The following is an 18,020-nucleotide window of genomic DNA, read 5'->3' as shown; positions in this document are numbered from 1 at the left end:
AATTCCTGAAAGTTCTGGGAAGTGGTAAAAAGACAAGCAAAGGATACCGAATGGAATGACTGTCCTGTTGCAAGACAGGGCTCAACTTGCATGTCCTCTGGTCCCTTTCCTGGGCTCTCAGATGGAGCTGGAGCTATTTCATCAAGGCCAAGAATAATCAGGTCCAGGTGGCCTGCCACTTCATAGCAGAAAGGGAATAGACAATAAAGCTGTGGTATCACCAAACTAATGTTTTCTGCATAGAGGTGTTTGAAGAGTGGGGAGAAAGGAGGAAGCAAGAGTTAAGAGATTTGGTGACTCCATGGGTGTCTCCTATAAAGGTTATATAGAAATCATCCCTTCTGTCACCTCCCCCATTCAAAACTGTCCAAAATTCTAATCAAATCAAACTCACTTCCAAAACATAACTGGGCATATATTTGGCTCCTTACGGAGTGCATGAAGCCAGAGGATGGTAGCTCTTTTCCTTTCCCATGCAAAAAGCACCGATTCAGGCTCCTTTTTTTTCTTTCTTTTCCCCTGTTGCTCAAATAATGTTTTTTGCTCAAATCCCTTTCCCCTCCTCCTTCTGTAATCTCAGCGCCTAGCCCAAATCTGTTTTCTTCATTGTAACCTCAGCTTCACCGCAATTAATTTTTTTCCCCTCTGGTCACAAGATAATTCCTGACGCCAGTGAGTCTGGAGGTCAGACGAACAGCAAATTGGGGAACAAGGCGGCACTAATTCCTTACAAGTTTCCCTTGAAAAATCTTTGCTTTTGGAAAAAAAAAAAAAAAAAGCTTCTTTGCTGTTCAGGGATTTATGACCTCAGAGGAGCTATGGGTTCGAACTAGTGTTGGGCTGTGGGTGGACTGGCAGGGGGCAGGGGAGCTCAAAGACCTGGGTCGCTGCCAGGAAAAGGCAAATTCTTAAAGCTAATGGTTTTAAGTGATTTTTGAAATCCTTGCTGGCAAAGAGGCCCGCCTTTCCTCAGTATCAGCGCTTCCTCATTCTTTGAATCCACGACTCCGCGGTATTCGCCGTCAGACCCGCCGAAGAAAGCCTGTTTGCAATTTAACCGCGTTGTGAACGCCCTTGGCCGGCGGGGGCGGGGCCGAGACGGGCTGTTTTGCATAAAAGGGCGTGCCTCCGACACTGGCTCTATAAGTAGGAGCTGCAGAGAGCGTGCGCGCACAGCAAGCTGCTGTAAGGTTTCTTCTTGCGCGTTTATTCCTTTCCCCACCTCCAACCTCATTCCTCAGCATGAAGGCGCTAAGCCCGGTGCGCGGCTGCTACGAAGCGGTGTGCTGCCTCTCTGAACGCAGCCTAGCCATCGCGCGGGGCCGCGGCAAGGGCCCTGCAGCCGAGGAGCCGCTGAGCCTGCTCGACGACATGAATCACTGCTATTCGCGCCTGCGGGAACTGGTACCCGGAGTCCCGCGAGGCACTCAGCTTAGCCAGGTGGAAATCCTGCAGCGCGTCATCGACTACATCCTCGACCTGCAGGTGGTCCTGGCCGAACCCGCCCCTGGACCCCCAGACGGCCCGCATCTTCCCATCCAGGTACGTTGGGCGTGCGCGGAAGCTGGGGCGGGGCTGAGTTCCAGGACTGGGATGCTGCTGCACTCCTGGAACTCCCAAGTGCCATGCGTTCTCTCATATCTTTTCCTTCTCTCTCAGACAGCCGACCTCTCTCCTGAACTTGTAATCTCCAACGACAAGAGGAGCTTCTGCCACTGACCTGGCCGTCCTGGCATCTCCAGGTGAGTATCCTCACCTTCTTGGAGGGGTGTGGGGGTGCAGGCGTGGTGGTGGTTAAACAATAAATCTTGGAGTGCGTACATCTCCTAAGGGATTACCACCCCCACTGTATAGAGAAACCAAGGCCAGAGAGGGCAAGTAACTTGCCCGTAGCCATATCACATGAATGACGGAACCAATTTTCGTCTTGTGCGCGTTTCAACCTTAAACGCACGTTGCTCCTGCCCTCCCACAGTGGCCAAAGACCCAAGAAAGTACACGCAGGTCCCACTAAATAAAGCAGACGTCTGTTGGTAGTCGGAGCCGTAAAAAGAGCTGTGTCTTCCTCAGCCCCCTTCCAACTAGTGTCAATTCCAAAAGGGAGGGGTGGCGCAAGCTCCGCCTGTGGTCCTTTGGCGCCAACTGGGTGGGGGCAGCGTGGGGCGCGGAGTTATCAGCTGGAGGTAGAGACCAAGTTTCCTCCCTGGCGCCGGCCAGTCTGCGGACGGCCCCCGCCTCGGCTCTCTCAGCGGAAACTGACGGCTCTCTGGTCTTCTCTCCTCCCCCGCCCAGAACGCAGGTGCTGGCGCCCGTTCCGCCTGGGACCCAGGACCCCAGGACTCTGGCCCGAAGCCCCAGAGCATGGATGTGCCCCAGCCTCTCCCTGCCCACTTGACTCCCCCAAACCCCTGCTTCGAGGCTGGACCTGGCGCCCGGGAGCGAAGGACTGTGAACTTGGGTGGCCTAAAGAGCCAGAGCTAGCTCTGGGCACCAGCTGGGCAACGTCACCCGGCCCCACCCCATCCCTAAGTTTTAAAGACTGTCTTTCAGAGTGTGGGGGTGGGGTGGGGGGGAGAGTGGCTGCTCTCCAAACTCTGCCAAGGCAGCAGTAGAGCTGGTCTTCTGGTCTCCTCGGGAAAAGGCTCTGTTGCCCTGATTATGAACTCTATAATAGAGTATATAGCTTTTGTACCTTTTTTGCAGGAAGGTGACTTTCTGTAACCAAGCGATGTATGTTATTAAACTTTTTATAAAAGTTAACATTTTGCATAATAAACGGTTTTTAAACACTTGTGTATATAATTTGATTTCCGTAAGTGCTAGTAACACTCTCACAAGGCTGAATTTAGGGGGAGTAAATGCCCTTCTTGGAGTCTGAGAAAAGCAAACTTACTTATTCCCCTAAAAGGGAGATGGGGAAAAGTCCAACTAACACTGGGGTGGAGGGGGGAATGTAAAGAGCTCCTGATGGGAGCCCCACATCTATTGAGGGTTGGATGCAGAGAATATCCTGGCCCTGGCCTCTCATTTTACAGATGAGGGAAGACCGGAGAGGGGAAGTGACTTAACAAACTCACCCAGTAAGTTGGGAGCACAGGATAGAAATTAGGCCTGAATCCCACTAAGTCCCTTGGGCTTTTGTGCTACACTAGCAGATGGCTGTCTCAATTCACTGCCATTAATTATTCTTGTCTTTCTAGCATGGGACGTGGAATAGAGGAGCCCTCACCTGGTGCCCAGACGGGTGGTTTATAGACCCATTTCAGAGATGAATCGTTCACTGGGTCTGGTTTCATTTCCCTCCTCATGCTCTCTGGTTTGCCTTCCTCTTGGGCCTCCAAAATTGGTTAACATGGGTAAGGGGTCTCTGCCCTCAAATCCCCAGACACTGATCAGGACTTTGGTGTTGGTTGGGAAGTACTGGTACCAATCCCTCCTCTCCCATCAGGTTGTTGAAGATTTTGACCCTGGACTGGGATTTGGAGGAAGAGGCCCTATAGCCTCATTCGTGTGGTATTTCCTTCCCAAACACCTCTATTGAGAGCCTACTCTGTGAGCAAGCCTCTTTATCCCTATTTCAGAAATGGAGAAACTGAGGCTCAGTTGATAATGAGTCTTAGGCAGATTATCGCAGCCCCTTGAGAGGCAGAAATGGGATTTTAATTTTAACTACAGTGACTTAACATTGTAACAGACAGGAGCAGGGCCTGAGACTGGATATTCCATGGGGCCAAACCCAATCCATGCCAATCTGCCTCCTACCTGGCAGCTCCCCAGGTGGGCTCCACAGGCATCTGGCATCGCTAGATTCTTGTTTATGATATGATCTCATCTGTGTGTTGGCCCCTGGCATGAGTGAGTTTAGTATTTCATAACAAACAGCTCACGTCATCACCCTTCACACCTTAACCCTGGTGAGCTTTTCAGGGGTGAACAGGGGCATCTGGTGGGGAGGGAACCAACCTGTCTTTGCCAACCATCCTCCCAGCTGACCAGTGGTTTTCAACCTGTTTCCTGGTCTCCTGATGATATAATGGAAGGTATGAACACTCTTCATAAAATAAACACAAATACATACAACTTTGAAGAGCAATAGCAGATCTCCAATCCCCTGGAAAGCCCTTAGTCTTCATGTGAGGAACTCTTGTCTCAAACCAAAACGTGCAAGACCCAGGCTGGGTCTACCTTAGATCATTAGTTAGGTGTGCTGTACTGGTGCCTGAGACAGCCACAAAGGAGTGCAAATCCTTGCTCTGCCACATACTAGCTGTATAACTGAGCCTCAGTTTTCACATCTGTATAAAATTGCAGATCTTGAGGATACAGCTGAGGCACCTGGCTTCACATTACACCATTAATTGCAGTAGAACCAGGCACTGAACTCAAGGGTCTGTACCCTTTTTGCTATAGTATGCTGCTTCCTGCTTGCTCAGAAGTTGTGGTGCTGAGGAAGGCTAGAATGGGCAAGCCACTTTACCTCTCCAAGCCTCTCTCTGCCCCAGCCCAGCAGCTGGTGGTTCTTGTACTACTGCATCCCGGGACAGAAGATAATGGTGGGAAAGTTCTTTGAAATGCATCACACACCTACAAGGTATTATTAAGCTAATTCCAAGGAAATTGCCTGTTAGCTCTGCTGAGACTGAGCTGTTCAGGTGGCTGAGACAAAAGCTGAAACCAGCACACCAATTCATTAGTCCTTAGAGAGTGAAAGCAATTTGGCCCTAGGTCAGAAAACTCTCGGAAAGATGACAGTGTATTCTGCCATAGTCACCTATCCAGTGCCTACCAAATGCCAGGCTCTATTTTATCTTAATATTTTCTAATCCTCACCACAATCCAGAAAAGTACCATTATTTCCATTTTACAGAGGAAACAGATTCAGAGAAGCTGAGTAACTTGATCCAGGTCACACAGCAAGGATTAGTAAACTCCATCTGCATCTAGGTTCAAAACACACCTTCTCACCTCTACTCGAGGCCAGCTATTTTCCCTCGCCATTCCCCGGACTTGGCACCTATTTGGTCCTCAGCGGGTGCTTGGTGAACTAGAAAGACCTAAGACCACCTGAGGTCTCCCTTTCATTTGATAAAAGGATGATGGTACCTCCCTTACAGGTTTGTGGTTCAGATTAATGATAACACGCCTAAAGCATCTACCAGGCTCCCTGAAATACAAAGTTCATTATTAATCGTGTGTCTTAACGGTCATTATCGCATCAGCTCTGAAATATGTATATTTGGAGGGAATTTTTACTTTGTAAATAAGAGACAGGCTCAGAATAAAGTAACTTGCCTGTGTTCACACAGCTCCTAGGCAACAAAGCAGTGAGTCGAATCTTTGCCTTTTACACCCGAGATAGTAGTGCCCTTCCAAGACCAGTTACAGCTTTTCCTAGCTGTGGATGCGCCGGACAACCTTCAATTGTGTCTTCCCGGCCTCATCAAGTCTCATGGTCACCACTCTTCTCCATTCCCAAGGCTACACTCCAAACCTCCTGTAGTTCTCTCTGTCCCTCACAGATACTTTTCAGGGTGCCCTCTGCCCACCCCCGGCCCAGCAGTATGAGAGCCGCTCCCCAACTACGGCTTCCCGGCTGCCCGGCAGGGGCGGAGCCTCGGCCCACGTGGACCCGAGCCCGGCTGAGCGGAGTCGACGGGCCCCGCCCCTCGGCCCGCCCTCGGCCGGGCGACCCGCGCTCCCCCCGCGGGCCCTGGGGGCCGCTCGCAGGTGTTCGCTGGCGCCCGGATGTCTGAGCTCTGGCTCCGCTCTGGCTCCGGCTCCCTCCGCAGCCTGCGGGCGGGGCTCCCAGCCCATCCGGAGTCTCGCGGCGCCCCCGCCGCTCTGCCAGCAGCGTGGCCTCCCGGTTCCCAGCCTCCTGGCCTGGGGGGCCCCCCACCCAGCGGAGTCGCTGACCCGACTGCTCTCCCGCTGCCCCCAGCTGCGCTCAGGCCGCTGCAGCCTCGGCACGCCCCCACCCCGCTTCCTGCCTCGGCAGTTTTGCAGCTTTGCCCCGGCCGGTCGGGCGGCAGCCCTGGATCGCACCCCGTTCCTTCCTTCCTTCATTCTGTCAGGCAACTCGCATTCCTCGAGCGCCTGCGAAATGCCCCGCACAAGGCCTCCCCGACCTTCTGAGTGTGGCCGCAGGCCCACGGGGTTCCTCCGGGAAGCCTCTGCCCTCCACCCCAGCCTCCCTCCCCACCCCGCCTCAGTCTCTCCTCTCTGATGTCCTATCTCACTCATAGAGTTTAGCGTTTACTTGCTCTCTGATTATTTTTCCTGTTAAGAGTTTGTCAGTGGCAGGGTCAGGGAGTAGCTTTGTGACCAAAGTCAGGGATCAGTCCGAAAGGGAGGAGCCAGAGTGTGGCCAGAGCTGGGGTTCAGCCTGACTGGGCAGGGTTTGGGGCTAAGTGTGGGTAGAAGCTGGCCGCAGTCTGTGTCCCGGGTTAATAGACAGGGTGTGAGGGTTAGTCTGAATAGCCTCAGTGGCCACGTTTAGTGATTTTGGCCTTTGGGTAGAGTCCAGGTCAGGGTAATAAGTCATCCTAAGACCAGGATTGGGGGTTGCCTTTGACAAATCAGATAAGGGGAGGGAGCTCTTTAAACCCTCTGAACTCAGATTCACATCCCTCCATAGCTGGGGGCTGACCACAGTCTCCCCCTAAACCTCACAAGTGGTGGTGGGACTGACCTGCTCTCTGGGGACACTCCCTCTCCTCCTCAGCAGCATCCTGCTCCTCCTTTGTGCCAGAAGCTAGAGGCAGAAGGCCTCACTGGGCCAGACTGTGGTCAACAGGAGCCCAGAATGGTGGTGACATTGACCATAGTAAGACCTTAGGCTTCCAGCGACCCAAGCCTGGAGCCAGCCATATTTAACAGGTAAGTTAGTGCTCTTCCCTGTGCCTTCTGTCATTTGTTCATACATCTAAAGCCTGTCAGCGAAGGAAGGGCCCTTAGAGGTCATAAGTTCCACCCGAGAGGGGAAAGAGCTTACTCAGGGACACACAGCAAGTTACTAGTCAAGACAGCCCTCAGATCCAAGCCTCCTAGTTCCCATCTAGAGCTCTTTCTGCAATACTCTGGCCACCCTGAGCAAGGATTGTTATTCCCACTTCAGAGATGGGACAGCTGAGGCCTCACCCTCGGCTCTCACAGAGGGACTGCAAGGGGCTGGTGGACTGCACAGCCCCTCACCCAGAGGATCTGGAATGTGAAGTCAGGGAATGGTGATTCCCTAAGGCGCTGTCTCCTTGTCATTGCCACCCAGCCCCCTCCCTCTCGATCTCATTAGGAGTAAATGAAACAAGGGTGGCCAAGCATGAGTTGGAAGCCTGGGAGGGGAGAAAACACTTTTTAAGAACTGCTGGGGAAAAGCTTAGCTGGTTTCTTATGGAAACATATGGAACTCATTACTCTTAAGTTGAGATGGTCGCTGGCCAGCTGGCAACTGGTTGGTTTAGGGCTAAAAGTGTGTGTTGTGTGGCAATGAGGGTACCCAAGGCACGGCAGACTCCCCAGAATAACCCACCGGCTCACTGACCCCGGTTCTTCCTAAACCTGGTTTTGTTTTCAGCCTCTGCCATTTCTAGCCTCAAAAAGTGTGTGTATGTGTGTGGTGGGCAGGGGGCGGGGGATCAAGACACACCAGGATATGGGACCTATAGGTTATGCAGGAAGGAGATGAGGACTTGGGGACTATCAGGACAGACAACCACACGCCCCTCTCCCTGGCACATACCCTGACTCACACCAGGGGCCCCTGGCAGATCTTGCTGTGGGTCCAGATGTATGAAGGGTTGATCCCAGCTTCCATCGAAGTTTTCATCCAGATGGGCCCCTAGGGGCCTAAATGTTGGTCCCACATCTTGCCAATTGCGTTTTCCACTGTAGATTTGTCTCCATATACAAAGAGAGTGGCAGGAAAGTGTCTATCAGGTAACGGGGCAGGGGGAGGGGTGCTCCCTCCATTTCACCCCTGGAGTAAGCGTCAGAGCCCAGGTCTCCAACACCACCTGCACCTCTGCAGCTCTTTTAAAACTGTACAAACCAGTGGGTCACACAGAATTGGCCTCTGCTAGCTACTGCAGCCCTCCTGGTGTACTTTCTCTGAGTCTAAGAATTGGAGAGATGCTTATTGAAATCATAGCTTTGTTCTGCATCAGCTCTGCCGCCACAGATAAGTCATTTGTCCTTTCGGAGCCTCACATGATTACTGCGTGGTTAAATTAGATGACATATGTAAAACACCTGGCACTTGGTAGATCCTGTGTGACCCCCCAGCCATGGAGCTGGCTGGGCATCATTGTCAGATTCCTAACATAATTCCTTCCTTAGTGTTGTTGGCATAATCCAGTCATAGCACCTCAGCACAGCCTGTCCAGCATCTGTGCTCACCAGAGCCCTTCACGCACACGCAGGAGAGTCCCGTGCCTTGAGGAATAGCACAGGGACTGAAAGTGGGGCTCCAGACCTCTGCTCACAGCCTCTGCCACCATGGGCAAGCTCTTTACATCTCTGAGCCTCAGTTTCTCCGCATATTACTGCCTGGAACCTGTCCACAGAGCCATGGTGTGGATTTAGTGAGGAACTGCTGTAAAAAGCACCTAGAAGCCTGCCAGCATGTGGTAGGCACTCAGTAAGTCACGGCTGGTGAGTGTTACTATTCCTATTTCACAGATGGAGAAACTGAGTACCAGAGTGAGGAAGTGACTCACCCGATGTCATGTGGAAAGATTCCCTCACAGACCTGGGTGTTAAAAGCCAGATCTTCATACTCCTGGTCAGGGCCCAGCTGCTGCTTTCTCATTATTGGGGTCTGTAATTATTTCACGGCAGATGTGTTATCAGCTGGTGGAAAGACAGAGACTCAGACCCTGTGAGCCTGCCCAGGCTCAGCCTGATCCAGAACCAGCTCACTCATGAAAGCATCCTTATCTGGAAGAGACTAGGGGTTGGAGGTTGGGGTGGGGCGGGTGACCCAGAGGTGAGAGGACCTGGAGACCAGAGATGGTGCAATCATGCACATGAGCAGTAGCTTTGTGATCAGAGAGACCTGTGCTTCAAACCTGTCTCTGCCACTTCAGAGCTGTGTGACCAGCTAAGTGACACCACCTCTCCGAGCTTCAGTTTTTCATCTGTAAAACTCCAAATAGTCACTCTTACAGGGTTGTTGTAGAAATTAAATGAGACAACAGAGGTAGAGAACCTGGCACAGGTAAGCTGCTAGCAAGTGGCAGCCCTTAAAGTTTTATCAAGAGGAAGAAGGCCAGTGGGAGCCAGCTGCTCCTTCATCATCCTTCTCAACTCAAAAGCTGTTTGTGGACTTTCAGTAGAGCAAACAATGGATAACAGATTGTTCTAATATTTGGCTATTAAAATGCCTATGTGTGCCCAAACTCCTTTACTTACTAGCTGTGTAAACTTGAACAAGTTACTTAACTTCTTTTGTTTTCAGTGTCTGCCTCTCTAAAATGGGCATAACAAAAGTCTCTGCTGCAGAGAGTTGTTGTGAGGACTGAGTTAATTTACATATGAAACTCTGAAGACTAGTGCTTGGCCCTAGCAGGAACCCCCAAGTGCCAGTTGTCATTCATTCTCTTAGCATATTTTGTGAAGTTTGCGTTCTCATGCATTCTCTAACCATCTGTGCTTTAATATAAAATCATAATGTCTCTCTTTTTTTTTAAGTAAAATTGACATTTCAGGAAGATGTACAGATTTTTATCACATGGCTTTGTGAGACTTGGCACCCAGCCAACTTCTCACACAGTCACTCACGTACATGTGTGTACCTGCATGCATGTCAACACGTATGCTTTGAGAAGGCCATGCCACACTGCGCTGCTTCCCAAATGGGCTGAAACAGGCCCTCTTACCTTGCGGAACTGCCTGCACTCTCCCTCCCACTCCTCATGCTCTGTGGAGTGAGGCAAGAGAGCGTGCGCACCTCTCAGCCCAAGTGTAGTCCTTGGCAAAACTGACATGGGAGGAAATCCTGACTCCAGCTCTTAACCTGCATGTCAGAGCCCAGGTCCCGGTGCTGGCTCTGTCCCTTCCTTGCTGTGCAACCTGTGCACACAGCTTCACCACTCTGAGCCTTGGTTTCTCATCTGTGAAAGGTGGCTGACCATGTCTAACTCTGAGGATTTTTGTGAGAATTACGGCGACACATAAAAAGTGCCAAGCACATAGTCGTTGCTCATAAATGAGAGCTCTTAAAAGCCTGGCTGGTTTTTTAATTCTGTAAAAACTATCTGTTCTATATGCTTTAGTGACACAGGGCTATGGTCTCTCTGCCTTACATAATCAACAGACTTTATCACTCTGTAACACATTTGTTCATCCAACAAAGTATTTTTTCCTCCTAAAATTATTTTATGTCATGTTTTATTCCTATTTTACGATGTCTGGGCAAGTCAGTGGAGCCTGCTGAGCCTCCATTTCCTTATCTCTTAAATGGGAAAAATGCCTTCCTCATGAGGTGGTTCTGAGAATTCAGTGGGGTGGGGTGGGTAAAAGGGCTTTGTAAATTGTAAAGCTGAACAAGTATAAGAGATTATTTTTTTTGCAACCCCCCCCCACCTTCCCTCTCACTAGGCTGAATTCCTCAAAGACAGGAAGCAGTTTTATTTACCTCTGTGTCCTCAGCAATGAATGTGTAGTAATAAATTTAATAGTAATGGTGATTGTGATAAGAACTTTCATTTCTTGAGCACTTACAATGTGCGGGGCTCTGGGCTGAGACCATTTACTGGAAAGATGAGTGATAGACATTTGGAAGTGTTTGGTTCCCTCTGCTGATTACTTAAAGGTGGAGAGATTGTTTTCTTTTTCCTTTGGGCAAGTTCTGTCTTCCATACCACAGACAAATTAATTTTATTCTTGGGTCTTATACATTGTTTGGCCAATCCAGTGGAATAAGCAATCTTTAGTTTCCTTATCTATAAAATGGGGCTAATGATCAGCTTGCGTCATGTGTGTCACATAAATGACAATAACTTTCCCTTACTCCTCCCCACCTCTGCACACCTTTCCATTGCAGAATATGGCGATGACAGGCAAGATGATTAAACTGGGCAGCAGAAAGCTGAGTCCCTTCATCCTTTGTTTCTTTTTGGCACAGGGTGGCAGATCTTTCTGGAGTAATGCCTCAATTCTTAGACCCTCCAAGTTCTGCCTCCTTCAGAAAATCTCCCTTATGTGCCATAGCACCAAAGGTTTGACTCGCCCAAATGCCACATACCTGCCCCCTATAATCATGTGCTGCATATTCCAAGGAGACTTAAGTCCTGGAAGGCAGAGTTGTGTGTTAGGGGTTTGACTTCTATTTTTCCAAGCATTTTCTTAGCATCAAATCATTTCACCTCTTACAAACCTTTCAAAGCCCCCAAGTCACAGATAGGGCAGCTAAGGCCCAGAGAGAAGAGGGCTTTGATGAGGCCACAGAGTGAGTGACAGAGCCAGTCCTGCCGCCCGAACCATGCCATGAGCCTCTCTGAGTCCAGGTACTCTCTGAGCACCTTCTCGACAGCAGACTTTGTGCCTGGCACTTCCTCACAGTAATTTTTGTAGAGCAGGTATTGTCCCCACTTTCAAAATGAGGAAACTGAGACTTGGACAGGTAAAATAACGTGCCCCAGTCAGACAGCAGTAAGGGTCAGAATCATGATTTGATCAGGGCTGACTACAACATGTGTGTTTTTTATTTAATACCCCCAGGCGTCGGCAGCTTTGCTGTTTTGGAGCCTCAGAAAGACAGGCCTCTCGGAGCATCCCTGCAGCAGTAGTGTTGGACCCTAATGCAAGAAGTGATTACCAAGGCTGACCCCCCTGCCCGACTCTCTCAGCCCCAGCAGCCGGGGTCAGGAGATTCACAGAGCAGGGCACACAAGGCCCTTGCTGCAGTACTGATCTGCATGGAGTGACCCCCCCTCAATCCCCAGAGCCATTGTCTCTCCCGGAGACAATACGGATAAAGGACCCAGCCTAGTGGGCTGCCTGCATCAATCTGTAACCATGGAAACCCCTAGGGAGACAATTCCAAAGCCCTCCCTGCCACCTTCCACCCTGCAGCTGTGGTTCTAGAAACCCAGCCTCAAGCAGGAGGGGCATGGCTGATAATTGTCACCCCCTACCACTACCACCACCAAATAGGACACAGCTGGGCTCCCCTCAATATACATCCGCCCACCCTGTCCCCACCCGCGCTACCCCAGTCCCAGAAGTGCTGTTGGCAAAGGAGCCCTTGGATGTGTTTAAGGCCTAAACCTTATTTCTTTTGCAAGAAGGTCTATTCTGAGAAGTTCTGCACTGGTGACATAACATCCTCGGTCTCAGGGTTGGACACGGGGGTGAGCGGGGAAGGAGTTCAGCCGAGTCCCTCACCGTTGAACTGTCAACCAGGTCCCGCGGAAGGGCTTAGGTCTTCAGCGCGTGACTTCCCTCTGGTGGCCAGTTGCTGCAGTTGTCAGCTGAGGCTGTGGAGAGGAACAGAAGTTACCGTATTTTGCCGTGTATAACGTGCACCTACGTTTTTGGCCCAAACTTTCAGGAAAAAAATGTAAAAAAGTCTTTTGTTTTCAATTTTTAAATTCTTTTTTATTTATTTATATTTAGACACTTGTTTTTATATTATAAAGGAATTTTAGCATTTACTTGTGAACATATTATGGTACAAGAAATTTTATATAACAATTACAAAGCACAAGGACAGGTACTAGGTACAAGAAATTTTAGGTGCCGGTAACAAATTTACGATATTCACTCATCATGGTAGGCCAAGACTCTTCATCACTGTCAACATCAGAAGTATTGTCTTCTTCAATTTCTACATTTTATTATAAGTGTAAATAAAAGAATTAAAAACACTTATATAGATACAGAATTAGTACTATCCATATATGATGCACATCCTTATTTTTCCCTCAAAAATTGGGACCAGAAGTGCTCATTATACACGGCAATATACGGCATCACCTCTCCTGGGTACCTACTGTCTTCCGGATGCCCAACATACTCCCTGTGAGGTGGGTGTTATCCTCCTTAGTCAAGCTGAGGTCAAGGCTCTTGGAGGACATCCAGAGGGAAGGACACAGAGCAGAGGGGTGGGCAGGGTGAACCCAGACTACCCTGGCTCAAAATTGGCTCCACCGTCATCAGCCCTGTGACCTTAGGCAAATTACCTAAACTGTCTGCGTTTCACTTTCTTCATCTGTAAAGTGCAAGTGATAACAATACATATCTCATCGGGACATTATGAGAATTATATGAGTTAAGATTTATAAGCCTTCAGAACAGGGACTGGCATATAATAAATAAAATTCCAGGCCCTGTCACTTGAGCTGTGTACCTTCAGGCATGTCATTGGACGACTCCTGGCTTCAGCTGTCTCCGCTGTAAAGTGGAGCTAATCACCACTTCCTCACAGGGCTGTGGTGATCACTGAAGTGGATTTGGGGTGTGACTATCCTTACTTTGCTACTATTAGCATGGGGGGGGGTTGGAGGGGGGTTGGGTTTGCTTTTTGGGGCAGGAATGACCTTGGGGGCAGGGGGATGGATGAGGATAGGCAGTGAGAAATTATGCCTCTCCACAGGCCAGGAGAAGGAGATACCTGAAAGTTCGGGCCCCCCATTTTTCTCCATGCAGAGTCACAAAGAGCCTCTAACAGTGTGGCCAGAGACTGTCCTGGGAAGAGACTGCGAATGGTCTTTCAACTGTTCGAAAACCCTTTCACTGACTTCACTTCAATAATCAGTTGACGAGCTTCTGCTCTGTGGTGAGCAGTGGGCTGCATGTTGGGATGTGAAGATGAAGAAAAGGAGCATCTTAAATCTGGCAAAGATAGAAATGACAGAAAGACTGTCATTACAGTGTGAAAGGATGACAGACTGGGATTCCTAACAGAGGTGGGGAGCGAGGTCAGAGTCGGCCTCTGAGCCCTGGGCAGTATAAGCTGCTAGTGCCACCTGACTCCAAAGACTGAATGTCTTGCTTGTTTCAAAAGAATTCTGAGCCTGATTTTTCAGTGTAATTGATCTGGATTCTTGATTGTGCTGTCCCAGGTTTCAATTCTGTTAATCTGAAGAGTTAAAAATACCCGCTTTTTTTATTGACGTCTGAGATCATGTGTGTACATGGGACACACTGCATTCTCAATGACTTGTATATCTGAGAAACTTGTGTCTGAGGACAGGCCTTTTCTTCATGGTGGAAGAGGTGGAGAGAGGAACCCAAACAGAAGGAACAGCATGGCCAAACAGGGAGAGCAGGGAGGTCTGAGGGAGTCTGAAAAAGTGTGTATGATCAGAGCCTAAGGTCCCCCTGTAAAGGAGACTGCAGACCATAAGGGCTGGGGTGGGGTGGCCAGGCCACAGTGGGGAACTACTTGCCAGATCTTAAGCTAGAGAGTAACAAGGTTAGAAATGTGTTTTTAAGAGTTCCAGTAGGAAAAAGAGGGTATACATTCATAATAACAGGAATGATAGTAGCTTCCCCGAAGCTCTTCTGGGCACCACTACTGGGACCTGCATCCGATTGCCCCCTTACCCCCCAATGTGGGGCCACCACCACAGGACCAACATCTGTGAAAAACATCTCCAGGTCTGGAAACATCTGGAAAGAATCTGACCACTCTGGTAGCCCTGGCCTTCCCAGAGGGGTTCCATCTTTCACTTCCATTTTCCTCCTCCGCAGGCCCATAGGGAGTTAACTTGGCTAGACAGCCTCGCAGGCTTTTGGCAGGTGCTGGAGTTCACCTCTAGATGGCAGCCTTAACCCTTAAACCCTATCAACTCCCATGCAAAGGCCAGAGAGATGGCAAAGGAGCTAACGTACAGGAAGGATGTGCAATCACCCTCTCATGTGTGCATCATCATCTCTATTTTACAATTGAGAAAACTACACCTCCGAGGGCTGAAACCACTTTCCAAAGCCACAGAGATAGGCAGACACAGTGGAACTCTGCTTCTCTGACCTCAGTTTCTTTATCTGTGAGATGAAACTGATCCACCCCTATCAACACTAATCTCCTTTCCGTCTCTATACATATGCCTATTCTGGACATTTCACATAAATGGAATCATGCAATATATGGCCTTTTGTGTCTCATTTCATTCACTTAGCGAAATGTTTTCAAGATTCCTCCGTATTGTAGCATGTCGGTGCTGCTATCCTTTTTGTGGCCGAATACTATCCCTTTGTATAGACGCACCACACTTGTTGATCCATTCAATAGTTGATGGGCATTTGGGTTGTTTCTACATCTTTGTTATTATGAAAAGTGTTGCTGAACATCCATGTATATGTTTTTGTGTGAACATTTGTTTTCAGTATGCTTGGGTATGTATCTAGGAATGTAATTCCTGGGTCATCATATGGTAACATTCTGTGTAACTTTCTGGGAACTGCCAAACTGTTTTCCAAAGCAGTTGCATCAATTTACATTCCCAACATGTGAAGGTTTCAATTTCTCCACATCCTGGCCAACACTTGTTATTGTCAGCCTTTTTGATTATAGCCATCACAGTGATTGTGAATCTCACTGTGGTTTTGATTTTCATTTTCCTAATGACTAATGATGTTGAACATCTTTTTATGTGCTTATTTGGTCTCTGTATATCTTCTTTGGAAAGTTATCCATTCAAATCCTTTACCTTTGCAATGCATTTTGGTAATACTATGTGAAATCCGCACACGCGTGCGCGCGCGCACACACACACACAAAGTACATTCACATAATTATCCCAGATTGATTTAAACCGCCACAATAGCCCTGAGGCAGCCATGATTAGCCCCATTTCTCAGGTGAAGAAATTGAGGCCCAGAGTAGTGCTGTTAATGATATGATCCAAAGCACACAGCTTAAGGAGTGTCAAGCCCAGAATTTTATTTATTTAACATTCATGTAGTATTTACTCTGTGTCAATCCAGAGAACCCATGAACCTCGCATTCCAACAATTTTCCAGTAAAAACATTATTATCACTAGCAGAACTTCCCTGAAGCAGCAACTTGTTTCTTTTCTTTTTTAAATATAACCTTTTATCTCCAATTACAAAGTAATGCATGCTTATTGTAGAATAGGTTGAAAAAACTATACAGAGAAGCACAAAGAAGATGGAGCAGATGTTCCTTCCTTTCTGCAGCTCCAACATGGCTTCTTTCTGACTGTGGGGTCACGGGAACAGGTAATCACTGGGGAACCACGGAACAAGAGATCCGTGTCTTCAGGAAGCTAATATACAGCATTTTGTATTTTGATATATAGGACTTTAAGCAGAGGGAACCTGAGGCGTTTTGCAGAAGATAGACCAGGGATAAAGAAGTTTGCTTTGGGGTTTTTCCAGGGTTTTGAGCCTGGCTGGCCCAGGGGCTTCCTCTTTACCAGCTGTGCCACATCAGTCAAGTCACTTAACGTGCCCCATGCCTTGCTTTTTCATCCGGAAAATGAAACTATGCCTCCCTAACTTACCTAGTTGAGGGCACACCTTCCATGCCCAACGATGTCTGCAGCTCTGGAACCCCTGGTTCATTGGCAGAACACTCCCTCCTTTACGTGGGTCCTGGGGCTAAGTTCTTTGTTCAAAATGCCTCCGTGCCTTGGGAGACAGATCTGAGTTCTGACCCTGGTTTCATCTTTAATCAGTCAAGTCCTTTTACATTTTTGAGCCTCGGTTTCTTCATCTGTCCAAATTGTACCTATGTTAAAGGGTAGGTGGGATGTTTCAACACAATAACGCACGTAAAGCTCCTGGCTGGGAGCTTCAGGGTGAGAAAGTGCGTGAGAGATGGGAGCCCTTACCACTGTCCTCACCGACTGCAGCCCTCCGTGCCTGGCACTCGCAGGGAGGAGAGCACAAAGGGGAAGACGGACCCTGGGTCCTGCTCCCAAGGGGTCTGAAGTCTCACCGGATGTCTGATTTCACATGCGTTGTTCTTACCACTCTCCCCTGTGAGTTGGGTCTTGAAGGATGGATCAGATTTGAACACATGGGGATGGAAGCGAGGACGGGCCTCATGGATATGAAGCAAACATGGATATGTAAGCAAAGCCTGGGAAATGGGAAAGTGTAGAGCATGTCGACATTAAGGAATGTCTAAACCTGTAGAGCGTTTTTATGAGTTTATTTGGGTCAAACTGACAACATGTGCCAGGGAGCAAGATCTCAAATATTCTGGAGAATAATAGTTTTGCAGCTTCTTTTATACACTTGAACATACATGGAGGTGGAGAAAGCAGCATGGGGATTGGATTACAAGACAGTTAACAAGATTATTTGCTCTCTTGAGGGTTGATATTCCCTTCTAGGGGTGTTACTCCTGGTATTTCAAAGGTATGTTTACCTAAATACTCAAAAACAAGGGCAGAGGTTGCTTAAAACCTTTCACTAAAGAAGTTACAAGCCTGGGGCATGACTACCCACCATGACCTACCCAGTTAGGAATTTATGATCAGATCACCCTGTGAGGTTACTTTCCATAGAACCCCTCCCCCATTTTTTTTTTCTGTCCAAACGCATGAATGCAAAACCTGCAAGTATTTTAGTTTGATTCCATGTGAGGGCCTCGTCTGGTTCATCTCATACAAACTTTAGCTAAAACATGTTAAGTACCCACTTGGCATGCACCCTTCTGAATATTTTATATCCTATAACTTATGGATCCTCACAGTAAATGGAAAGGTCACTTGTGCCATTCGCATTGCAAAGATGAGGAAGTCGAGGCTCAGAGAGGTGCAGCAGTCTCACAAACGCTAGGAGTGGATGGGGCGTGAATTCAAGTTCAGGGAGACAGACTGCAGACCTGTGCACACCTTTTGCAGGAATTAGTTCCCAGGCAGTGAAACTCAAAAGCCAACCTCAGCTGCCTGAAACTCAACCACAGAGTTGGCTCTCAGCCCCCTTGCTGGCTCCCTTTGGTCTCAGCCCCACCCTGCCACCCCCATTTCCCTTCCTGACCCTGGGGCTCTGCTTCTTCCCCAAACCTGCTCTGCTACAATTCCTTCCAGGTTCCCACATCTGTAAA

The 18,020-nt window shown here is 48.7% G+C and overlaps 1 protein-coding gene across 2 annotated transcripts; it reads left to right on the top strand.

Moving 5' to 3' along the window:
• The first annotated feature begins 1,172 nt into the window (after window positions 1–1,172).
• On the top strand, window positions 1,173–2,774 carry ID3 (inhibitor of DNA binding 3). 2 transcript variants are annotated; one of them, XM_054571468.1, is made up of 3 exons: window positions 1,173–1,542; window positions 1,660–1,742; window positions 2,293–2,774. In XM_054571468.1, exons 1-2 carry the CDS (start codon window positions 1,243–1,245, stop codon window positions 1,717–1,719), a joined length of 360 nt encoding a protein of 119 aa, XP_054427443.1. In that variant the 5' UTR covers window positions 1,173–1,242; the 3' UTR covers window positions 1,720–1,742; window positions 2,293–2,774. The 2 variants fall into 2 exon arrangements, 1 of the variants encoding a protein (XP_054427443.1); XR_008528976.1 differs by having other exon boundaries at window positions 1,187–1,542; window positions 1,664–1,742.
• The last annotated feature ends 15,246 nt before the right edge of the window (window positions 2,775–18,020 follow it).

Source organism: Pteronotus mesoamericanus, unplaced genomic scaffold, assembly GCF_021234165.1.
Source record: "Pteronotus mesoamericanus isolate MK-2021 breed Mesoamerican mustached bat unplaced genomic scaffold, CSHL_Meso_final contig_221, whole genome shotgun sequence".
NCBI lineage: Eukaryota > Metazoa > Chordata > Mammalia > Chiroptera > Mormoopidae > Pteronotus > Pteronotus mesoamericanus.
This window is presented reverse-complemented; position numbering and strand designations above follow the sequence as displayed.

What these genes read in the sequence shown, in the direction of transcription:
- ID3 (XM_054571468.1), top strand. Translation starts at nt 1,243, where the DNA reads ATGAAGGCGCTAAGCCCGGTGCGCGGCTGCTACGAAGCGGTGTGCTGC. An exon ending in GCCCGCATCTTCCCATCCAG is followed by an intron (nt 1,543 to 1,659) that starts GTACGTTGGGCG and finishes CTTCTCTCTCAG; the next exon opens with ACAGCCGACCTCTCTCCTGA.